General features: G+C 39.2%; 1 protein-coding gene across 1 annotated transcript; it reads left to right on the forward strand.

Moving 5' to 3' along the window:
- The first annotated feature begins 6,955 nt into the window (after window positions 1-6,955).
- Window positions 6,956-9,141, forward strand: LOC149163196 (uncharacterized). The gene is made up of 3 exons (XM_089437561.1): window positions 6,956-8,109; window positions 8,223-8,354; window positions 8,505-9,141. The coding sequence occupies exons 1-3, from the start codon at window positions 7,615-7,617 to the stop codon at window positions 9,009-9,011; spliced, it is 1,134 nt and encodes a 377-aa protein (XP_089293687.1). The 5' UTR covers window positions 6,956-7,614; the 3' UTR covers window positions 9,012-9,141.
- The last annotated feature ends 17,119 nt before the right edge of the window (window positions 9,142-26,260 follow it).

A 26,260-nucleotide genomic window follows, 5' to 3' on the forward strand; every position in this document is an offset into this window, starting at 1 on the left:
AAATTTTGTACCTCAGTGGATATGCATCAGGTCAATTTCATCAACATGTTATAGCCCATCGAGGAGACTTTTTGTAATTTGTTATGCCAATGCTCAAACTCTTCATTAGAATCTAAAGTGCAGGAACTATCCATATACTAGGCGATCCGTCCATTCAGCATAGGGTTGATCTAGTCCTCATCGCGTGCAGTGATCTTATAAATCTGATCAAGATCATCCTCCTCCTAATAATTGTGGGCCGATTCAGTATATCACGCACCTTCATATGGATCTAATGGAACAATGACCCGGAGCTAAGTTTCCATATACCAGTTCATTAGAATGGTATCCAAAGTGTGATAAAAGATGTGAACCCATTCCGACTGTGGTTCCTCTCCCCATGCTTTAGTCCATCGCCCCAAATGTTCGTGCAGATCATCCTTTCTTGTATATTTCTCCGTCATACGGGTATTAGCATACCCAAACGTTAACTTCATCATTCACTTGTATTCTTTCCAATCGGCAAAGCTATCCTTATGTGTACCCTACCACTAGGAAGGCATAGCACGAACTGCCAATTCTAGCACTTGGAACCGATGCTATTCTGGCATGTCCCTCTCAGATCTGTCCATAAATAAATTAAAATCTTCTGACCCATAAAAATAAGGTAAATTCTACACCTTAGTGGACATGCATCGGATCGATTTCATCAATATGTTACAATGCAGCAAGGAGACTTCGTGTAATCGGTTCTTCCAATGCTCAAGCTCTTAATCAAAACCTAAAGTGCAGTAAATATCCCTATCCCAGGAGATATGTCCATCTGTCGTAGGGTTGATCCATTCCTCATCGTGCATAGTGATCTTATAAATCTGATCAAGATTGTCCTCCTCCTAATAATCACGGGTCAGTTTAGTATATCGCGCACCTTTATATGGATCCAATGGAACAATGACCCAAAGATCCTTTCTTTCGAACGTCATTTTTCTCTTTTTGAGATTAATAATTGCATCCATATCAAGGCCCAATCAATGCCTCATAGTTCAGGGTAAGGGTTACTCTCATCAACTATCTCGATCACTTCAAAGTCAGCTAGGGCACTCTCTCCTTCAACATCCAGAGTGACCCCATATAGGCGCCCCATAAGAATGATCTTTTGTTGGTTTTCCATGTGTAGCTGGATAGGAGACCATTGCAACGCAGACCTCCCCATTCTTTCCCATGTTTTCTTCGGCAGAAAATTCACATTAGATCCTAGATCAAGAATTACGTGGTCCATATCATACTCCCCAATTTGCATAGTTAGTCGCATTTTGCGACTTGTTCACTTCTTGCTTTTTCCCACTTTGCTTACTACGCGATGTTCTGGAGGAGTTTTAATCTTACATGTACAATTATCAATCAACTCCTGTAGCCCTTCTACCGCCCTTCTATCCCGTAGGAGCTTCATACAAGTCTTCAAAAATGTAGCTAACAATGAGGGGTCTACATCTTGTGCACTATTGTTTCCACCAGAATTCTCTTGACTTCCTGATGTAGAGGCTTCTGCGAAGCTCTTTTTAGCTTCCATAAAGGTTTCCTTTGCGCGTCTTAGGTTGAACCCAACTTCCTTCTCAACAGCCTTGTGTACCCATGCTTTAACCTATGGCTTCTTTCCCTTATCTTCTCTTGTGGCTATACCACTTTGTGTCATGATATTGACGTTAGGCTCCTCTTCATGAAGCTTCGCTCTCATCATTTGGATATTCTACATAGGTGTTTGAGCTTTATTTTCCTACATCTTTGTTATACGTACTGGACAACCTTCTATGACATGGTTGAACTGCCAGCAATATTGATAGGAGTGTTGCGTCGGATTTTGATAGTCGAGTGCAAAATGAATTGCCTCTCCCCAATTGTCACAAATAACCTATTCATGACCCCTTCCAGCTCCTCATCCTCATCCTCTTCCTCGGCCTTGGAACCCTCTACACGCTGCACCTGTGCCATGATCCTGAGGCCAAGTTTCCATCTGCATCCTATATGTAGGGGTCCACTCCATCATCAGTTCATAGCTCTGACAATTGCACTCATCATGCTCAATCGATTTGTAGAAAGTGCAGAACAACTGTTGCGGAGTTCGCACAAACTTCTGCAGGAGATGACAGTTATTAGTCACGTGTTTCCCATAGATTTGACAGATAGCACACCATAAGGCTAACCTTGTACTCGACCCAACGATGTTTTCTAGTTTTAGGGGGACAAGACCTCCCCTAATAAGGTAATTCTAATACTCTAGACAATGGTCCTTATCATGACCATGGCCTTTACACTTCAGGCACCAAACTTCCGCACACACCTCGGGTTGAACTTCCTTTCCCTTCTTAAGATTTTGTAACTCCATGTACATGCTGACTAGTTGTGACTGAATCTGTTGTACCCCCATATTCATATCCTACACAGGTGAAGCCTCCAATCTCATGGCAATCTCCAAGGCTTCAGCTTGCGTTCCTATTTTCTGTTGCGACAGTGGTAATCTCAGGTGAGGTAGGAGCGAAGCAATGTACCAGTCTCTATGTTGATCATCTATGATTATCATGTTAGCCTGTTGAATTAGACACTTCAGTCTTTGATCAAAATCCCATGTAGACTTGTTCATCCTTTGCTGAATATCTTTAAATTTTGTTACTGACTGGGCTTGTGATTTTGGTTTCTTAAACTCATTGTTCAATGCTTTTTGTGTCTCAAACATAGTCGTGTTGGGTTTACCTGAGAAAAAGTTGACATACCAACTCAGCTCTTTGTCCTGTCACATTGTGACTAGTAGTGATTTCTTCTTATCGTCATCAGTAATCTGTTGTGCCTTCCATACAACATCTGCAACGAACAAAAATTGCTCAGGGTCTTAAGTCCCTAGACCCTTAAATACATGCATCTTCAAAGGTGTAGGTGTGTGGGGTGGAGGTGGAGTGGATGGATGAGGTATCACTGTGAAACCTTGGCTTACGATCTGTAGCACGCTTTACGATGTCCTTAGAATATTACCTTAGTCATCACTATCAGACAATCCTAACATCAGACTATATTCAGAGCTTGAATCTTTGTTCCTTCTTAATGCTCTCCCACTTCGCGTAGTCCCAAACATCAATTTAAAGGCATAACCTACTTTTCACACAATAACATCTTAATCTAGGTCTTTAGGGATTTTAGGTACTTACCTCTTGGTCCCTTGAAAAACCTATGCTCTACTTTGCTATAACTGGTGGACGTATTGATCATGAACTCGGTAATGAATCCTCCCAGAATAATATCGATCCAGTGGTCGACAACCCACGCGTTTCTATTTTCTGAAGCCTCCAAGTGCTTCACTAGTTCTGGGGTCCACACAATAGGTCTGTCAAGCTTCCCCATACCCTGACTATCCACCAATTTGGACAGCCACTCATGTAATTCGCAAAAGAATATCTTGTGTTCATCTGTAAATAGGTATCTATTCAACCACTTTTCCTTCGACATACACGAATTCATGTTCTCCTGAGCTGCAAACGCGTGTATTTTCTGATCTATCCACTTTTCAATTTCTTTCTTAGTGGGGAATCACTTATCACACATTCCTGAGATAGATCCCGATCTTGACAACAGAAACATTTGTTGGCTTGATGGGCCATGACCCAGTTTCAAAGTTAGTTGTGCCAACCAACAAAACCCTAAAGTGCTAGCCCTTTCGGCAACAAGCGCAGGATGCATTCTCACCCGAAGCAGTATTAGGGGATGAAAAAACCAGGTTTCTACATCCAAAGGTCTGTGTGATGGGTTCCTGCAGCTTCTAGGGCTTAGCTATGTCTTTGCGAACCCTAACCCTTCTGAAACAGTAAATTACAATAATTCACCTAAACATCATCTAGATCTTCGCAAAGGTCATTAAATATTCATAACATCAACAAATACTACTAATCTACCCCTTTCGTGCATAAGATAAAGCATTTATTCATATAATTTGCAATACAGGGAAAAAATACAAAAAGCTGCAAAAGTAAAAATAGATACACAGATGCAAAATCAATGGATCAAAACTATCTTTATTAGATGTATTCTTTCAAGTACATATTATTTTTCCTTGCGCACTCAGCTGTAGGGGCCTGTGCACTCAGCCTACGGACTTACCAAGGTCTCCGCGCACTCAGCTGTAGGAGCCTTCCCCTTCGCCTAAGTATAGGAAACATACTTTCCTGCCTTAGCTTACTTGCCCAAAACAATGATCTTCTAGTTATGACTTATCTTCTAGACTCACTATGACCCTTCTATATATATTCTTTGCTTTTACAATACCATGGTCTGCGGACCATGGGCAAGTCTCAAAACTTCTTATCTCCTAACAACCTAAGGGACTAAAGCCCCTTTGAATCTTATTATCTTTGCGCTCCGCTTCCTTAAATCGCAGAGACTTTACATTTGTACAAAAAGTAAGTACCAAAACTTGACCCCAGGGGACCTTATCCCAATAGGAACCTAGAGGTTATGGGTTTCATCCCATCAGAACCCCCATTTGTTCAACCAACCTTCAAACCTTCTTAGCCTTTCAAAGGCTACAAAATGATGAACTCTGATTGGTCCACCTCACCACCTTGTCAGTTGTTGCCACATCACTTCCAACTCATGTCGATTCACTTGCTAGTTGTCTGCCACTTGTCCTTCCATGTGTTAACCACGTTAGTTCCAACATGGATGCCATGTCAGCTCCATGCCATCTGCCCTTGCCACATGTCATCTTTTGGTCTTGCAACATGTCCTTTCTTTGCCACGTGTCCCTGCCATGTCAATTGTATGACATGCCACAAATCACTTATACAAACTGCCACATGTCACTATACATACATGCCATGTCTATTGTACGGATCTACAATGTGTCACCCTTATCCATCCTTTTGTTGTTTCACAAAAAATTCAGAACACAATAACTTTTGTGTACAAATTCTCTTTGAAGTTTTCAATATGTGTCAGAAAGGTCTCGTCGAGCTCTACATCATGGCACTATTTTTATCAAGTTTCAAGCGTTTTGATTTGAGGCATTTTTGGATCCTCTTGGATCAATATGGAATTGAACAACTTAGCAACTTAATAAAAAAGAAAGTCATTTATCCCATTATTAAAATAATTCATTATTTGTGCAAAGAGACACTTTACGTATAAGAGAGATGTTGTAGTCATTGTAAAATAAATAAATAATAAAACATAATTTCAACTCAACTAATAAAAATAACAAATATCTTCAATTCAATTTGTTATATTATAATTTTATTTGTATTAATAGAATTACAAACAATTTTTTTGGAAAAGATATAATATACCTATAACATTAAAATCAATTATAACAATAATAATTTATATTCATAACCATGATATTTCATAACATATACCTAATAAACATTAAAAGAACAATAAATTTAATTGATAAATATATGATTAGAAATAATAATTCTATATATAAAGTTGTGAAATATATATAACATAAATAATAACTATAAATTAACATCCATTTTGTCATATAAATTAAAATAATGATTCATATTTTTAATACCTAGTCTAACTAATTGATGAAATGACCTTTTTCACTGAATTTTTCATGTCAAGTTTAAACAAAATGAGTTAGAGAATTTTATAAACTTACGTTTAAGTTATTTAATATAGCCATTACTTAATAATATTTGTTTTTAATATATTAATAAATTAATATTATAATTTAAACATTATTGTTCAAATATAGTCGCTACTTGAAATTTGTCTCTACATTGCTCTCTATTTAAGCCTTTGTCATGGTCTGTCTCTTCATCTGGTCCTAATGATGAACCACACTTGTTGGTTCGAAAGGCGTCGGCCAAAAAATTCTCTCATGTGATTTCTACCAAAATACTTTATTTAATTCATTATGGATCACAGAAGCTTGAATACAGAAATTCCAATCTTGTCAAATTTAAACAAAGTGGGGTAGAGAATTTTATAAACTTGAGTTTAAGTTATTTAATTCGTAGAATTCCAATGCCCAAGGGTTTTTGAGAGTGTTGAATTCATTTATGCATTCAAAAATGTATTTTAAACAACAAAAAATCACAATCTTGCTTGAAATTGTGTAGTGGGATTCTTAAGCATCGAAATAAATCAAATATCTCACGATGCAAACCTTTTTTCAACTTTTATACTCAAAAACAAATTTGAATCTATATACCTTTTTTACCAAGGAAATATTCTGAGAGATCTACGTGAGGAGAATTGAACTTGTGACCTTCAATTAGCAAGATACTTGAATAATGAAAACTCAACCAATTAAATTAACCCTCAACACTAATCTTTATAAACACTTAATAAATCCAATGTTAAAATAAATCTATACTAACCCCTCACAGCGAATATTTATAAACACTTCATAAATCCAATATTAAAATAAAAATATGCTAACATATATAAATTTGACTTATTTATATAAACATATAAAATTAAACGATATATTTAATTATAATTTTAATATTATATCAAATTAATTATTTATTATTCGATCTTCATTTTTATCCCATATTTAAATTCTAGTTCTTATCTTTATTCTTCACTTAATCTCTGCATACTCTCTTTTCCCTTAAATCAATGGTATGTAACATTAAAAAAAAGGGGTACAGTTCAACCCATCTGTGAGTATTTTCATTCAACTGTGACTCTATTTTTATTGAATTTCTAAACGTTTCCTGATCATCCTCCTTTTGCGAAAAAGATCAACCATGCATTCGATTTAGTCTAAAATAAAATCTTTTCACTTTTCTTACACAAAAATATTCTGTTCTATTGATTAAAATAGAATATAAAATATTATAATTATGATTAATTATTAATAATAGATAATTACTAAAAATGGCCATTAATAACTGACACGGCAGTTCCTAAACTGTCAGCATGGTTTTCTTGGGGAGCAAGCGTGGTTAGAGAACTGTACGGCAGCTATCGCGTCGCGCGAGAAATAATATGGACGGTCCATAATCGTTCAACACTCCGAAACAAAATCTCTAGGTTTCTTATTATTCTAGATTTAATTTGCTGTTCAGAGATTCTGTGTTCGATTCACGGTGGCTACATAATCGTTCTCCCGTTCGGTTAACACTGTGTCAGTCTGTAAGAAAAAGAAAGTCGGTGGTGATGGTGGTAATAGGGCAGCCTCCATATTTGTGCATGGATTTGGCGAGTCGCCGACCTAAGTGGCTATAGAAAGGCACACACCTAGGCTTTTCCGCTGTATTCCTTCCACACGTCACTTTTCTGGCGGCCTTCGCGTGCAGATGCTTTGCGGCTCTCTGTTTTTATTCATTATTTTCACCTGACCGCCTTGGATGCAGGAAACTCCATGATTTGATTTGTTTGCGGTCGAGTTCTCGCAAAAATCGAGTCGTAACGAAGTTTACACTTGATATAGCCGTGAATTTTTTCTCTGTGGTTTTTTCACTGCAAAAAATGGTCATATCGCTTGGATCGGATGGCAGAAATGACATGCGTTATGACCGAGCAAACCGGGAGAGGATGAGGACGTACAGGACTGCAGTGTAATAATCATTTTAACGGAGATCTAATAAGTAAGTAACGTAAGTTTGCTATAATCATAAGAAGATTATTATCAAGATGCTGCAAGGCGCCTTTTGTTCGCGGCAGGTGCACGGTCACAGCCATTACAAGAAGTTCTGGTTGAAGAAAATCGAGGAAATGGAGGACGAGCAAACGCAGGACTCGTTGCGTACCGTACAGCCTGAAGGTTTTGGTAGCAGAATTATCTGGCATTCAAATGAGAGCTTTAGGTCTAATTTGGAGTTTAACGGTAGAATTAACCCGACTATTAGGGTTTCTTCTCTTAGATCCGGCGCCCAGAGTAACATTTACGCGCTAAATTCAGAGGCTTCCGAAAAAGATCTGCGAAATGGAAGCCAAACCGCCCGTGCTTTATCTATTGGCATGCGGATGCCGATGCCTTATGCTGCAGATCCAACGAATAAGCTCCGTAAGTCTCTTAATATTGATTCTCTGCAAGAAAGAGGCGAGGAGGACGAAAGAAAGTTGCAGGAAAATGGAATGAAAAGTAACGCCAAAGAAAGTCTGCAGTCGCTCAAGAGGTTTTTAAATGTCGGTACTTTCGTCGTCGTTAACGATTCACATGTATTTTTATCTTGCTTTCTTTTTTGGCAAATTGACGGTTTTTAGGTTCTGTTATATAACTTCCTTTAAATTTCTGCCAGATTGGAGAAATTCGCTCGGATAAAAGTGGAGCAACGGATCCTGAATTTCCAGATGGAGCAGTTGCCAGGACGTGCGCGGAATGCAAAACAGACAGAACGCCGCTCTGGAGAAATGGCCCCGACGGACCAAAGGTTATTGAGTTTCTTGTTTTCTTTCTTAGCAAGAGGTTAATGAGTTTCTTGTTTCTTTTTTCGCAAGTCTGTTATGCAGTTTGTTCGCATGATCTCCTCGTCAATTTTCATGGAATACGGGCACTAAAGCGCGGATTTTCGTTTTAGCAGTCTCTGTGTAATGCCTGCGGTATTCGGTTCAAGAAGATCGGAAAGCGCGAGCAGCAGCAGAAATCGGCTTCAAGGCTCCCTCCCTTGTCTTCCCCCAGGCAGATGACAGCGAAGCGCAAGCAACAAGACACCGATGAATATGATCCGTTGCGGCCAGATGCAGCCGTCGCCGCCGCGGTTTACCCGGTGCGCAAGAAAAGCGTCGGAGCCGTTACGGCGGTGCCTACAGGCGGTCGTCACAGGGATCGTCGGCGGTCCGTGGAAGAATCCAATTCAACTGAGCGCCGGTCCGTTGAAGATTCCAGTTCAACGGAGCGCCGGTTCTTGAAAACTGGAAGCGTTGCTGGGGAGGAGCGCCGGTTCTTGAATAATGGAAGCGTTGCTGGGGAGGAGAGAGGGGCAACGAGCTCCAATTCCTTGATGATGATGCGCAGGTCCTTTGCCAAGGACGAAGAAGAGGGAGCGGTGCTCTTGATGGGTTTATCATGTGGATTGGTCAATGCTTAATTATTTAATCTCTGTATGTATCTATTTATTATCTATTTACTGAACCTGTGTGGTGCTATTTTCCAGAATTTGGATGAGAGAGCACCCAATATTGTACAAAGAAAATAAGTTATATATGTAGCTTTTGGTACGATTTGGTTGAATTCTGTCCACAAATTTTTCTTTTCCGAGTCAATTTTTTGCAGCAGATATGATAGAAGAAATCGGTCATTAAAATAACCATAAACCCACTTGCAAATATTTCTCTGTTGATATATATTTACTTTTTATTATTCGTGGTATCTAAAATTAAGCTGAAGTATGCGAAGGCAAAGTATGAGGCAATTCTGGAAAATCAAGCTCAAGCATGCAGGTTGCTCGACCGGGTCTGCGCGGATTCCATGGCATTATAAATAGTAATATAATTGGAGCTATTAAATAATTGACTGGCCAAGGCTCAGCACTCACATCAGATTAGACAATTCTGACGTGGACTATTGGAATATTTACTCCACGCCGCTAAAGCAATTGATAAAAAGTAAAGGGGAGGGGTTGATTGGGAGGGTTAGGATTGTGTTAAAACATTGTATTTTATGCGCCTCTCGGGAATGTTCCTACAACGTGGATCCCATTAGGACCTTTCTTTTCTTCAAAAGGTTTTGGATCTTGTTAAACCATAGGCATAGTTATAGGTATAAATATACAAAGGTGATTTTAGAATTATAATATATTATAAACAAGAAAATTAAAATTCAATTATATATGTTTTTCCTTATTACCTAATTATATGTTATGCATTTTGCATCTTGAAAAGGAAGATTAATAATAAAGAAAATTATATAATATAATATATTGGATTATATAATATATTATAAACCACAAAATTAAAATTCAATTATATGTTTTTCCTTATTACCTAATTATATGTTTTGCATTTTGCAAAATTTTTATGTTCTTTTATTGATGTTAGAGTAATAGACACCCTTTTTTATATTGTTTCGTTCGTAGTGATAATTTTAAAAACAGAATTTCATATGGTTCATATTGGGTTCTCTTTAGGGTTGAGCTTTCTATCGATGAGACATACTCAAAATTTGGAATAGGCACAATTTTTGATATTGTTTCGTTCTTATATATAATTTTTAAAAGATATTTGGATCTTAATAAGTTGAACTTCGTATTGATGAGGTTACTTATACGAGTGTTAATCCAATATTTGTTTATGACAATACTAGTTTGGAGACAATTTTTTATATTATTTCGTTCGTAAACATAATTTGAGGTTATTTATACATGAGTGTTTATCCAAGCCAAATTGGTTTATGATAATCAACTTTGAATTTGTATATTTATATAATTTTCTTCAAATTAATATTCATTTTAATGTAGTTAAAATTAATTAATAATGTGGTTAAAAAAAGTGTAAAGGGTTGAAAATAAAGTTTAAAATATTTATTTTTTTAACATATATTTGTTATTTTTTATTTATTATTATTTATTATTTTAAAATTTAAATATCTCAAAAATAAAAAAAATAATATATATATATATATATATATATATATAATAATGAGTAGTTATTAATATTATTATATATTTTTATAATTATGAAATTTAAAATATTAATATTTTAAAAAAAATTACTATAAATGATGATATATATAGTTATTAGTATTATTATATATTTTTATAATTATAAAATTTAAAATATTAATATTTTAAAAAAATGTAATATAAAGGATGATAAGCGTGTTTTATTAAAGCATTATCATTTAATTTAAGCATTATAATTATTTTATTATTAAAATGGGAAAATCTAGAAACTATTGATTGAGTTTCTTTACTGGTTAGATGGACAACCTAAAGTTTTAGGATTAAAAACTACTATTAGTTTTTATACAACCCAATAACTCTTCGTCGCTATTACATATAATCATTTCCAAGGTAAATCCAATTACTCGCATCATATTTTTTTTTATGATAATGTTATATATATATATAACATATCATATCATATGTGTTTATAAATTTTAATTGTTTTAAGGATTATTTCTATATCTTAAGAAATTTATTAATGCATAAATATTTTGATATTCTTGCATTTCAAGAGATTTATCTCATTTCTTGAGATGCATAAATATTTGTTTATCTTATTTTTTTTGAGATGCATAAATATTTGATCTACCTAATAAAATATTATAAATTATAAATATTAAATATTTTAGTGATAAAATATTAAAAATATTAAATATTTTGGTTATAAATATTAAAATATTAAATATTTTGGTTATAAAATATTAAAAAAATAATAATTTCTCTGCAAATACTAACTTTTATTAATTGGAAAGCAAAATATTTTTACATATTGTCGAGGCGTGGTAGCACCCGACAGAACAGAACTGCCCCATTACATCCCTAAGTTGGGGAGACCAGTTACAAAGTACAAGAAACGAAACCAGAAATCAGACATAGAGAAGGACCAATGTTGCCGAGGAGGAGAATTAAGCCGGCATAGAAAAACAAAAACAATGCAACCCAGCATATAAGTGTCACCAGGAGTCCAACTGGGAGCCAAAAACAGTAGGAAAAACAACAAAGAAACTTGACCATGCGCTTGAAGCAGAAACCGAGACAAAAAGAGACAGTCCCAAGCGGCGCTACTTTTCCTGTGCTGGGCCACTGTCCTTCTTCTCATCCCGACCAATGTCACCAGTATTCAAACCATCATTGCCGCTTAAATCATCGTCAGGGATGGCGATGGTGTGATTAGCTTCGCCATGAATCCTGTCCTCAACGTTCGGTCCTGTATCTTCCAGGGGAGGAAGACTGTTAAGACCAGCTTCCTGTTCAACTTTCTCTTTTTCCCAGATCTCAATATTGTCTTCGTCCGAAGAATTCTCACTGTTTGGAGAAGGATTAGGGCAATGCAGGCCAGGGGGGGACAAGATTTTCCTCTTCCGAGAGAATGAGAGTGATGTGGGCAGTGACCAGGGGGCGGTGCAAATTACTTTGGAACTTAAAGTGCGTTACTTTGGAACTTAAAGTGCGTTGTTTGGAAAGCACTATTCGGCAGAGGTTTACGACCAGAACCAACAGAGGGTCTAGCTTCATGGACGGGAGAGTGATTGAAAGGTTCTGGCACCGTTTCCATGGCATAACCAGTGGGAGGATGCAAGCTAGTGTTATGACGCCCCTCAAGGACAATGCCTCTTACCCGAGCGAACCATGGTGATGGACAGGGGATTGGACAGAGAAGGGATGTGGACGGGATGACCAACAGGCCGGGGGCGAATGAGGCAAAAGGAATGCCCAATAGAGCTTGCGACCGACACCACAAAATAACAGAGCTTGTAAATAGCCACAGTATTACAGAACTTATAAACATCCACAGAACTTGCGGACAACAACAGAAAGCAGGAATTCAGAACAGGTGAGAAATTACCCTGGAGATAAATGGCTTGGAGCTCGTGGTCGTGAACGAAATTTAAACCCACACCCACAGCATCCTCAGACCAGAATCCATTATCGCGCAACTGAGCACCAAGCTTGGTGAGAAAGCAATGGAGCGTCATGATTATAACCGGAGGAATTTTGCGTCGATCCACGCAGAACATTAATGCAAATCCGCCTCCCGATCGCACATTAAAACACTTCCCCTGCTTGCATGAGTTAAAGTCCCGGGAGGCCACGCTGCTCTGCAGCTGGCAGTACTGGGCATTAACTGCTGGCATGGATAACTGTGGAAGCGGTTATGCCACCCGGATCCGGGAAAAATATTAAAAATATTAAAAATTTTGATTATAAATATTAAATATTCTGGTTATAAATATTAAATATATTAAATATTCTGCATCTCAAGAGATTTCTTGAGATGCATATCTGGTAGAATTTTTTGATGCATAAATATTTCATGAGATTTATCTCATTTCTTGAGATGCATTTCTGGTAGAGATTTCTTGAGATGCATATCTGGTAGAAATTTTTTGATGCATAAATATTTCATGAGATTTATCTCATTTCTTGAGATGCATATGTAGAAATTTTTTGATGCATAAATATTTAATCCCTCTAATATCAAATATTTCTGCATCTCAAGAGATTTATCTCATTCCTTGAGATGCATAAATATTTGATCCAATTTATTGATGCATAAATATTTGGTAGAAATTTTTTGATGCAAGATATCAAATATTTATTGATGCTCCATCTGATATCAAATATTTATGCATCTCAAGAGATGCATAAATATTTGATCCCTCTGCATCTCAAGCTATTTATCTCATTTGCATAATATTTGATCCCTCTCTTTTATTGTTTTAAAGATTATTTCTATATCTCAAGAAATTTATTGATGCAAGAGATTTTTTCTCATTTTTTGAGATTTTATTTTTTTCAAGATTATTTCTATATCTCAAGAAATTTATTGATGCAAGATATTTATCTCATTTCTTTGAGATTTTATTTTTTTTTCCAAAGAAAAAAATTGAACTTTTTATTAAAATAAAAAGTTACAAAGTATATGCATGAAGCATTCAGTTTGACTGTATGAAAGTAGATCATACAGCCCGCAGGATACAGTCCTGCCTAAAAGAAGAAAAAGAAAGTGTCGCTCATGTTATCCGGAGTGCAACCCACAAAAAAACCAGCTAGCCTAAGTCTCGCTCCTATTATCCGGAGTGCAGCCCACAAAAAAACCAGCTGGCCTAAGTCTTCCTGCCCTTCTTCTTCTCCACTTTTCGCCAACCATCCATGTTGGGAGTGGGGTCAATAATGGCAAGTTGGTTTTCCATTGTGCTCATTGGTTGCTCCTTATCTGAATCCGATACCACTTATTTCTAGCTGGAGCTCTTGATCCTTTTCCTCATTAATCTCCTTATCCTTATTGTCCTGATCTTTTTCCTTTGTTGTATTTTGTTATTTCTTTGCTGTAGTTTCCTTCTTGTATGCTGCATCTATGTTTCGCCATCCTTTCGATTTCCTTTGTTGTTGCTTGCTCTTGTTGAGGCTTGGACATGCATTGTACAAATGACCTGTTTGTTGACATCCCTGGCATCTGAAAGCTGTATTCTCATAGTCCAAAGGCTATTTCCACTGTGTATTATTGAAATTCAGGATGATGCTTTCAGGTAGTCCTCGGCTAAGATCTACCTTGACACATATTCTGGCAAAAGTAAATATTCCTTTTATTTGTCTCTCTCCGTCTAACTTTAACATTTTCCCCAAGGTATTTCCAATTGCTATTAGAGCCTTTGAATGCCAAAAATGTAAAGGAAGATTATGCATCCTAACCCATACTGGCATCCTTGATACCACCATGGTGTTGGCATCAAAATCAGGAAACCAAGGGGTAATAAAAAGTCCAGCACTGCCCCAGAACCATGGCCCTTGGTTGAGGACTGTTTCCTTTTCTTCTTCTGTGTGAAAACATACTATAAAGAACCCCTTAGGGTATAGGTAGATTTGGCAATTTTTTGTCCAAACCGAGTGGATCCATTGATACAATGCATCAGTTCTAGGCCAAAATCCATTAAATCTACAAATGACTGCATTTTTTTGTAGCTTTGAATATATATCATTTACCTCTGGTATTTCGATGGCGATAGATGGGCTCTCCAGCATTTGATCTACAATGTACTGCCCCGGAGGTTCAGTGACAGCTGTGGGGTTTTTCCCTTTTCCCTTCACTGCTTCCTTAAAAGACCCTTTGCTTTGCGAGCTAGGTCCAGCGCTTTCGGCTCGTAATCTCATATTGAGAATGATTGTAGAGCCTGGCTTGATGTTTTATTCTTGCATGGTTCTGCATTCCTGCATTGATCTGCCCTCATTTAACAAGTGTTGTTTCTCAGCCGGGTAGCCAATCTGATCGGCAATATTGTTCTTCAAATCTGAAACCCTGTCGCTGTCATAAGTCCAGATCATGATTGTGTTTCCTTTTGGCATCTTTACAAATATTTGGAAACCGGACCTGGCAATTTGGGGTGGCTCGATTCGTGTCAGATCTGATCCATCCAACTCCGTATCTGATCTGTTTAAAAACTTCATTTCCTGAGCATAACTTTGGATCTCAATTGCATTGCTGAGATCCTCTGCGCTTGAAAACGGATACGTGGTAAAATTATTGGATTTGTTCCCAGATCCATACTTTGGTTTCGCACAAGTCCCAAAATAAACCTGCAGTAGCTTCTGATAATCCAAAATACCGGCGGCTTCATATTCGTTTGCTGCTGCCACTGAGCAGACAATCAATCGCCCGATCTATAGATCCTTCTTTTGTTGAACCGCTTCATTTACTCCAATCGATGCTCGTCCATTGCAGGGTTCCAATTTTGGAAGATCGACATGCAGAGGACATTTTTGTAGCTCCAAGTTCATCAATCGGTTCGGCAACCCCGCTCTTGACTGTGCTTCTGGGCTTCGTGCGAGATTAGGCATGGATTCACCGAGGTTTCAAGAGACGCAAAGGGCCATCGCATCTGGTTAGGGTTTCAGCCGCAGAGCTTCAACTCTCTTTCCTATTCATCTTTGAGATTTTATTGTTTTAAAGATTATTTCTATATCTCAAGAAATTTATTGATGCATAAATATTTGATCCCTTAGAAATTTCTGCATCTCAAGAGATTTATCTCATTTCTTGAGATTTTATTTTTTTAAAGATTATTTTTATATCTCAAGAAATTTATTGATGCATAAATATTTGATCTCTCAGATATCAAATTTATGCATCTCAAGAGATTTATCTCATTTCTTGAGATGCATAAATATTTGATCCCTCTCAGTGCTTAAGAGATTTATCTCATTTCATTTCTTGAGATGCATAAATATTTGGTAACATATTTCTGCATCTCAAGAGATTTATCTCATTTGCATAAATATTTGGTAAAATATTTCTGCATCTCAAGAAATTTATGTCATTTCATATCTTGAGATGCATAAATATTTGATCCCTCTCAGTGCATGGTAAAATATTTCTGCATCTCAAGAGATTTATCTCATTTCTTGAGATGCATAAATATTTGATCCCTCTTGTTGTGGTAGATTATTTTTGCATCTCAAGGATTTAACTCATTTCTTGAGACGATAAATGCGATAAATCTCTTGATGCATAAATATTTATCTCAAGAAATTTATCTCTTGAGATGCATAAGTATATTATTTCTACATCTTGAGAGATTTATCTGTTGAAGTTTCTAAGTCTAACAGTTAGAAACTCTCCATGTACTTTCTAATTTATTCCTTTCCACTTGTTTTGATTAATTAACAAGTTATTTACTATGTAAATACTGAAAATATACACAAGTACATGTTCAACACATTATAGATCATCAGACACCGTTATTTTTGAACTAATGTCCCCAGAAAAACCCAATGCAGGAAAATCGGTGCAACTATCTGAGGGTTTGATTTATTAAGCAGTTTCAGAATACAATCTGGGTGCCAAATCTGGCTCACCCACCAGAGAAAAATTTTGACAGTAGTACCTCTCCTTCAGAGACAGATGCTTCGGCTGAAACCCCAAATAAACACTCTGGCAGCTCCTCAGCTCTAATTTGCCCCATGAAGAACCCCAGCGTTAGACTTTAGGGACTGTGTCAACCTCTTTTGCCCTTTGCGTTAGCTTTCCCAATAGTTTTGGTTGTTCCCGACAGTTCCGACTTCTGCCCTCTGCATCAGCTTTCCCGACAGTTCTGGTTGTTCCCGGTAGTTTCGGCTTATGCCCTCTGCGTCAACTTTCTTGGTTGCTTCCCTGATCCTCCTGGCATTATCTCTGCCTCTCTGCTTCTGTATTCACTGCCCCTTAGCTACAACTCTAGATCACTCTCTCAAATTTCTCAGCAAACCCAACCCCAGAAAGTCAAAATCTTGATCTTTGGTGTGTTCTCCAAGTGACTCTCAAGCCTCCTCTTATAATTTTCTCATTAACAGATCAACAGCTGAGATTAATTCCCTAATCAACGGCTAAGATTAGATATGGCTTGATCCATGAATTTTGGACCATTCTAACATAATTTTATATTAATTCACATTAATATTTTAATTTCCCTAAGTTTAGACTTAGGGACTCCATTAAAAATATTAATTATTTTAATATCTCCCAAACTATTTAGAATCTGCATAAACCCTCCTGGGTATTGGAGATCTCATGTGCCTTAGCCTCTCCACCAAATTTCGTGGCTAGAGCATATCTGATGCTACCCCAAATCAACACTCCCTCATAGCGAGGACTGTGCTCTAGCAATACTCCTCACGAGTATTACTCTGATCATCTGGAATCGGTCCCTGATGTTAGGCCTGTTTCCCATCATCTGTACTACTGCATTATGTACTGCCACCCATGGCTCTACCACTGCCACTGCCGCATCTGTACGACAACTCCCTTTGCATCCGTGTTGCTGCCCATGGACCTACCACTGCCACTGTTGCATCTGCACTGCATCACCTCTCATCATGCTGCATCGTGCTTCCCATAACACCACCACTGCTAACTGTTGCACTGCAACTTAGTTACTAAGAAGTAAGTAACTGATCTCCCAACTCTGACATCTCTGTCAGGGTAGAGACACTCCCGATGCTGAAGCTCCCTCTGTCGCTGACAAGTGCTCCCTCTCTGACCTCTGCATTGCTGCAACAACTCTTTGCATCTCGCACCATTGCACACCTCTCTGTGCCATCCTACACTGGTGCAACACTCTTGTGCCTCTCGCATTGTTGCAGCCTTCCAGGCTCACGTTGTCTTGGGAATCCTGCACTGTAGCTCTCTCTATCGCTCCATCCTTATCCATCTCTACCAACATCTGCCAATCCTCCTACTACTCTTCGGGGCTCCCGTAGCCAGGGATCATCCAAGAGGTTGGGTACCTCGAGGATCTTGCCCCTCATCTTCTGTACTCCTCCTGACTACAACTCTATCTCTCCCCACTTTTGCTCAAATGGTGTATGTGCACTCATGGCACAAACATCGTCTGTCTCCACTTCCTTCTCTACCCTTGCTAGCACTGCCTTGGTCTCAAAAGCCTATCCCTTGCTCTTCTTCCTTGGACACTGGGTCGCATAATGATCCACCTCCCCACAGTGGAAGAATTTGACCTTGGAGAGTGTTAACGGGAAAAGTGTCTACTCAGAACGCCCCTATCCCACTAAGGTGTGACAGTACCTTAGAAACAAACAGAGAAAACTACTTTTGTATTCTTCTTTATGAACTATAAACGAAGAGGAATAGGATGAACCAACCTGTGTCTTGCGCTAGCCCTTTGATCCAATCTCTCTCCTCTTTGACAGCTTCCAGCTACCTGCTCCCTTACTTGCCCAGCTTCACCAAGTTCCTGCAAGATCACAGAAGAGGAAAACTACACAAAGACATGGATTTATATTCATAAATAGCTTAGGATCAGATTTAAGCTAAACATGCAAATATAACAAAACATCATTGATACACAAGCATGTAGGAGAAACTCAAATAGTTTTATTGATATAACAAGAAGGTCCAGGAGGAGTTACAACCGATGATTCCTAATCCAGCATCAACCCCCCAGCAAAGGAATCCCCTCTTCACCTCCAACAAAGCATAATTCACCCAATACTCTGATCTCTATCTCAAAACCAACAACAATTCTCTGCAATGTACAAAATTCCAACCTCTGGATCTCTTGGTGAGGGATCCATATATAGATGTATGCAAAGAGGATGAGTCAGCTTATGAATTGATTAGTGGCCTCTCTCTGTCAGTTCTTGCTTCCACTTGGAGACTGAGAGCCTCTTACTCATCACTGGTCGAATTCAGTGAGGCAAGTGTCATTGGAGAAGATTCTGGAAGCTTCCATTGTCTCTCCACCTCGTGGAATGACTCTGCCACTTGTCATTTCCTGCTCAACGCACCCTGGTAGTGCATTCAAGTGCGTTGCAACGCACCTATCCAGTGTATTTGGGTGCTTTGCAACGCAGCTAGCTAGTGGAGCAGCTAAAATGATCCTGATTTGACTAGTTCTGAGCAGTTTCTGGTGGAGAACTTCTGGGAGAAGCTGTAATTTGTTGACCTTGTTTCTTTAGGAGCTGGAACAACACTTTTAGGTACTTAGGATCCCTTGGTTTATGGACATTTCATGCTTAGAGCTGTAAGGCACAAAAATGTCTATAACAGTTGCCCCCTAAAGTATGAGGCCGTTTATCGGGTGAAATGCTTTATTAGGAGGATCCGAAGTTCTTTCAATGCTGGGAGGAGACCTGTAATAAGATACAATACAATACATTATCTTCATACTGTTTTCATGATCTAGCTGAGGCGGGCATTCCCATGCTCAGCTTTATAAATTCATTTTCATGTACATAGGAAAGACAATCGTCTGATGGTAGACTGATGATTCTGATGAAGTCATCATCCTTTTGGTAGGATGATTATCTGTGCTGCAATGCTGTACATTTCAATGTCTTTATTTATTTTTTTTGAATATATATCGCAGCCCGGATGGATGAAACTAGATCCGGGGTCTTCAATCTCGTCCGATCTTCACTCGAAGTACAAGTCGATCCATGTGAGAAATGTTTTGAAGTCGAACATGGAAAGACATCGCTTGATTACCAGTCAATGATGTCAACTGTTAACAAGCGCGAGAGGAATCACCGATAATGATAATGACCCTCAAGGTACTGCAGTACAATTCACGTGGTGTGAATAAAGGACTTGGCGTCGAACACCACGCAAAATCTTTCGGTCGAAGGTCATTGATGTATACCTATCGCCGGAAGTGAGAAACTTGCCATTGAGGCATGCAAGCTTCAAAGTACTGAAGGGGTTGTTCCTAGATCAACTTCTTGGATAATGAGCTGATGTCGACAAGAAGCGATCCGTCAAAGGAGGGCCTTAATGAATCCCACATCAATGACATAGAACGGAGCAAATGATTTTGATGGAGGTGAAAACAATCTGGTGATATATGGTTCAGGGTGGCGGTCATGAAAGAATGAAGTATAATGTATGGTAGTGGATGGGACACGGGTGACTTCTCTGGATGACTTCTCTTGAACATGTCGGCGACACTTATGTGATGGATTGGTAGCATTTACCCCAAATATGGATGGTATGGCGTGACCATGGTGATGTGGCCGGTGAATGAAACAACCCAACCCGACTCAGGCACGGAGTGGAAGTGTCATGTTCAAGAGCGACTTGCTACCAATAAAGTTTCTTTGAGTTTTCTTCCCAATTTTTCCCCAGTCATTGCTGACCAGTACCTCTTTATTTTTGTCAAGCTTGAGGAGGATAACATATGCTTGTTCTATAATTTTCCCTTCGGGCAAACCCATCGCTATGTTTTAACGAGCCTAGCGATAGTGAAACTCGTTCTCGTCTAAATACAAGTTTGTCGCTATTAATCTTTTTAACGAGTTTAACGACAAAGATAACTCGGTCCTTTTCATTTATAGAGAGTCTGAAAAAGTACGTAAAGGTAACTCCGAAATTCCTTTTTCGTCATTTAATCCCTTAAGTCCGAAAAAGTATAAAACAATACAGAAGGGATGAATTTTCGATTAGCTTTAATGAGACGAACAAAACAAGCGCTCGATCTTTTTGTGCAATAATCCCTCAGGTCCAAAAAGATTAAAATCTAGAGGAGGGATAGCACTTCCTGTCGCTTTAACGAGCTGGAAGGCCAAAACTTGGCAATCTTTTCATATTTTACGAGTCAGTTGAAAAGAGCTTAAAGAAGACTCGTCTTTTGAGGAACGAGTGATAAAAAGGGTAGCAGCTGATTCCAGGTAAGGTTTGGAATTTTCCAATCACGGCAGTGTCACAAGGATGGCTAGTGAAATCACTCTTCGCAGCTGTTCCTCAAAATGGGTAAACAATCAAATGGAGGCGAATGATCGGCCAATGGAAAAGTGGAGGTGACGGTGCAAACACGACCAAGGCTTTAATCGCTGAAATGCTTCATTCACGGTGATTATTTACTGGGGAATAGTTCATTTTTTAACGAGCTTAAATGTGGGTGGAAACATTTGCTCATGTCTTATGTTTATTTTTTAACGAGCTTGAACTATGTGCTAAAACTGCTCGATTAATCCAGTCATATGATAAGAATGTCTCATATAAAAACTCGGCAATCTTTCGAGTGTTGCCCCACATCCTTTCTTTATGTAAGTTAGGAAACGACTAATCCAAAAAACAGATAAATAATCACTCTTTGCTTGCACTCCAAAAGGTTTGCATGCCCCCAGGTATAAAACATGGTTTCAAGGTTACCCCTCAATTTGCAGACAAAACATTTGTTCTATCAGGAAAGGCCTACCTCTTACAGGTTACCCAAAGATTGTTCTATTCGCGGTGCAAACAAAACACTTCTTCGGCGATGTTGCTCGAAATAAACAAAGGTGAGTGACGATGCCCGCCAACTCACATAACTTTGACAAGAGAATCTTATTCTAGAATAACCCCTCTTCCACTGATGGACGGGGTACAGACTAGTCATATTCTCCCGCGGAAACCTACTCTATACTCGAAGTTTTCCTGCCGAAGCAGACTAGGGTGCATGCCCCCTGGGTTTCAGTCATATCCCTCTGAATTACTCGCGCTCATAGGGAGGACGGACTGGGGATTGAGACATTTCTTGCATGAAAAGACCATTTAGGGATGGTATATGACTATTTGTTATGCGTGATCCGGGAAATGAAAGCTGGTCCACGAGCTTGACCACTCTTCCTTCGTGCGGAAAACACATTACTCTAAAGAGTGAGGAGACGATGGCTCCCATGCAATAAATATAGTCTCGTCCAAGGAGTAGGTTATAATCCAAGGGTCCTTGAACAACCATTACATTCATTTGAACTATCTTCCTTCTCAATGTTATGGGCACATCGGGAAGGATCCCTAAAGGTCGACTGGTTCCTTTATCAAAGCCTGTCAGATTTCTCATCTCAGGCAACAGCAATGGCGAACCAAGCGCTTTCCAAGCAATAGAGGAAAGGATACTCACAGAAGCCCCCTCATCTATGATGGTACCAGCCATGACCATTTTATATATTTGAACGATAATTCGGAATGGTATGCTTGCTGGTAAACGGGGTCTGCCTAGTTGATTCCAATCGAAGGAGACAACTAGGTTGCTTGGAGGTGGGACCGAGTAGACGGTTAGGTATGGCTCTGACGAACTTCCCTCCTGCGGTAAGGGAATGGGTAGATTTCCCCCATGTTCGTTGGAGTCTGTGTTGATGAAGAGAATTTGGACGGTGTCATCTTTGTTCTCTTCAGTGATTGTATCATCCGAAGATAAAACCTCTGAAGGCAAGACCGGTCAACTGCCGCCTCGACCTTTTGACTTTCGTCTGGTATGGATTTAGATGGTTTATCTTCGATGATAGGTGCTTCAGCCGACCACTTGAGCGGGCCAGCTGGATTCTCAACTAGCGACGGACTCAGCAAGAGTTTTTTATATCCAGGAGGAAGTCGTAACGGTGAAACCGGACGATCATCCAAAACTCTTTTCGCTTCGTCTAAGAAGGGACAACGGTGGACAGCGTGATTGCCTTCGCACAGTTTGTAGGGAAATCTAGCTTTCCCTTTTTGTCCTGGGGCTTCACTTTCGCTAGTTGACAGTGTGCTTTCAACATGATCATCAGAGGTTGATGACACCAGATTGTGCAAACGAGGAGACCAGTCCCTTAGTATCCGAGGGATGCAAGGACAATCTCTGTGAAGGTGGTCTCCTTTGCAAATGACACATGATGATTTAGGCCTGGTTGGTGCTGTGTGTGGATTTTCGTTAGACGACACTCGTTTTCCCCCACTCGCCTTTGGCTCCTTCTTCTTTTTCTCTTTCTTCTTCTTTTCCTTCTTCTCCTTAGGAACTTGGCTTTTAGCTTTACCAGTCCCGTCAAGCGAAGAGGAAGGAGGAGAGGAAGAATTAGAGGAAGTAGAAGGCTGGTGGGTAACTCTGGACTCGTCTAATTGCTGATTCGATTGTTCAGGAATAATGGTGTTCTGAACGACATTGGTTGAGAAGAGCCATACTGGCAAGCCAATTGTCAGTCCTGGAAGTGACAATGTGACCATATGGGGCGCACCAACATCTCCCCAAGAGGAGAAGGGACTAGGATTTCCACCAAGGGGAATTCCTTGGTTGGTAGGCTCCATTTTCTCAACCTAAAGATCAACGTAGGAAAAGGGGATGAATATTCCGTTTAAAATAAATTTTAACACGCTTTGATACAACTTGTTTTTTCAATTTTAAAGAGTCGAGAAAAAACAAAAGATGACTCTAGTCTCCTTCGATTTTTAATGAGCCTGAAGTGACAAGTGCTCAGATGGACCTTTTCCGTTAAGGAGTCTAAAAAGGAATGAAAGGGACTGCTCTGGAGGTCTAGGTAGAGGGAGTACCAAACCAATCGCAAAACTGCAGAATACTTTTTACAGTACGGAAGTCAATCTTCCCGAATGCTGTGTTCGGTGCATTGTGATCAGTAGGGCGGCCGACACGGCTTCCTATGGATAAAGGTTTTATGCCTATAGGGGTCTCCCAATATATACTCGACGGTACGTGGGAGCACAAGTCCGTACTGGCACTTATCATCTCAAAGTGGAGGAATCACCCAACCATCAGTGAGGACAACAGTTACCAGGCTTTACGACGCCGGAATACGTCTCTAGCCTAGACCTCTAAATGTTGTGCGTTAAGTTACAAAGCGTTGTTAAGTTCATTGAATTTATTTTAGGTTGATCTTTCTTATGAAGTTTGCCTTTCTGGTTCACCATGAGATGTAGATGTAATTCCTAAAATGCAATCTAAAGATGATAAGCAAGCTTTTATCTCTTTTCAGCAATGAAAATCCTAGCTACAAGGAGAAAAGAAAGACATAATCGTTTCTCAAAGAGCAAAGAGCACACTGTAAATGCACTTTTCCTAAATCAAGCCAAACAGACTGTCAATATGAAAATGCACATGTGCATGTATTTGTTTTTCACTTTCTTAATATTGATGCCTAAAAAGAAAGTTGTTGTACAAATTTGAATTCGTTTTCAAGTGAAAAACACAAACAAGCTTCTTTTCGAAATCAAAAGGTAGAGACGATTACGACACTTTATGATTTTGAAGTAAACACTTGTTTCGACAGTAGAAATTCACAAATTCAAGCCAAAGGCAAAAGTAAAAGCATAATCAACTGTCAACAGCAAATAAACTTTCTCCTAAGATCAAAATCGACACTTACGACAGATCTAAATCAAAGGACGACAGTATGGCTATTCTACTTTGCAATGGGAAACTGTAAATGACGCAACAAACACACAAAAACAAATACAGTTTCTTTTATACAACTGAGGTGGAATTAAGACAAAGAAAAGGGGTTTTTAAACAGACACACACACTGATCACAGGCTGCAAAAATCAGAGACAAAACTGGAAAAAATGAACAAAGAACCTCAGCTGCACAGGGCTAAGCTGATCAACGCACCTGGTACACAGAGAAACTGGATTGCAACGCAGGTTGCCCTCTTGGGAACTACGCTGAAATGCAGAAACTCTTCACAGCACCTGCGCTGGGGCAGAAACGAGATTTCTATCCGGGTTCTGGGTCACGGTTTGCAGTTTAATCTATGGTTTTTGGCTGGGTAAAAGCAATCAGTAATGCACAATCAGAGGGTGGATTTAAAGTAGGTCTAAGAGCTATCACAAAGGGTAATCAGATCATTTGTGAATCAGCTGTTCAAATCATAAACAAACCCAGTGAATGGATTGAAGTAGCAGGTGTCTACTTTGCATTTGATAATGGAAAATGCAGTTCGATTGCTACTTCTGTGTTTATGAAACAAACAACAAGAGAAACACAAACAAACTAACTAGACATGATCCCCAGCGGAGTCGCCATTTTGTTAACGGGAAAAGTGTCTACTCAGAACGCCCCTATCCCACTAAGGTGTGACAGTACCTTAGAAACAAACAGAGAAAACTACTTTCGTATTCTTCTTAATGAACTATAAACAAAGAGGAATAGGATGAACCAACCTGTGTCTTGCGCTAGCCCTTTGATCCAATCTCTCTCCTCTTTGACAGCTTCCAGCTACCTGCTCCCTTACTTGCCCAGCTTCACCAAGTTCCTGCAAGATCACAGAAGAGGAAAACTACACAAAGACATGGATTTATATTCATAAATAGCTTAGGATCAGATTTAAGCTAAACATGCAAATATAACAAAACATCATTGATACACAAGCATGTAGGAGAAACTCAAATAGTTTTATTGATATAACAAGAAGGTCCAGGAGGAGTTACAACCGATGATTCCTGATCCAGCATCAACCCCCCAGCAAAGGAATCCCCTCTTCACCTCCAACAAAGCATAAATCACCCAATACTCTGATCTCTATCTCAAAACCAACATCAATTCTCTGCAATGTACAAAATTCCAGCCTCTGGATCTCTTGGTGAGGGATCCATATATAGATGTATGCAAAGAGAATGAGTCAGCTCATGAATTGATTAGTGGCCTCTCTCTGTCAGTTCTTGCTTCCACTTGGAGACTGAGAGCCTCTTACTCATCACTGGTCAAATTCAGTGAGGCAAGTGTCATTGGAGAAGATTCTGGAAGCTTCCATTGTCTCTCCACCTCGTGGAATGACTCTGCCACTTGTCATTTCCCGCTCAACGCACCCTGGTAGTGCATTCAAGTGCGTTGCAATGCACCTAGCCAGTGTATTTGGGTGCTTTGCAACGCAGCTAGCTAGTGGAGCAACTGAAATGATCCTGATTTGACTAGTTCTGAGCAGTTTCTGGTGGAGAACTTCTGGGAGAAGCTGTAATTTGTTGACCTTGTTTCTTTAGGAGCTAGAACAACACTTTTAGGGACTTAGGATCCCTTGGTTTATGGACATTTCATGCTTAGAGCTGTAAGGCACAAAAATGTCTATAACAAAGAGGTCCTTCTTCTTCTGCTTTTCTTGCTTACCCTCAGATGCTAGGGCATCATCTATGTCCTCCTCCTTCTTGATTATGATACCCTTGTTGTTGCTTCCCATCTTGGTCACCCTCTTGATCTCTTCTTGGTGAAGAGCCACCCACATTTCCTCCCAATCTGGAAGGGTCCCTCTACCCATTATGCTCTGGACAAACACCTCCCAGTCTTCTGAGACTGCATTCAGGGTTTTTCTCACCATCAACTCTAGATCTAGTGTGGCCCCATATGGAAGTCAGTTGATCTCGGATCTCCTTCAATCGACCGAGGAAGGTGTTGATCTATTCTCCCTTCTACATATGGTATGACCACAGCTGATTTTCTAGGAGCATCTT

This window comes from Pinus tabuliformis, chromosome 5_2, assembly GCF_031772625.1.
Source record: "Pinus tabuliformis cultivar Carrire ecotype Pingquan chromosome 5_2, CPIR1, whole genome shotgun sequence".
NCBI classification, from domain to species: Eukaryota; Viridiplantae; Streptophyta; class Pinopsida; order Pinales; family Pinaceae; genus Pinus; species Pinus tabuliformis.

Excerpts from the sequence above, each read along its gene's own strand:
- LOC149163196 (XM_089437561.1), top strand. The coding sequence starts at position 7,615 with ATGCTGCAAGGCGCCTTTTGTTCGCGGCAGGTGCACGGTCACAGCCAT. Across the intron at positions 8,110-8,222 it reads CGCTCAAGAGGTTTTTAAAT|ATTGGAGAAATTCGCTCGGA; the intron begins GTCGGTACTTTC and ends AATTTCTGCCAG. Across the intron at positions 8,355-8,504 it reads ATGGCCCCGACGGACCAAAG|TCTCTGTGTAATGCCTGCGG; the intron begins GTTATTGAGTTT and ends TCGTTTTAGCAG.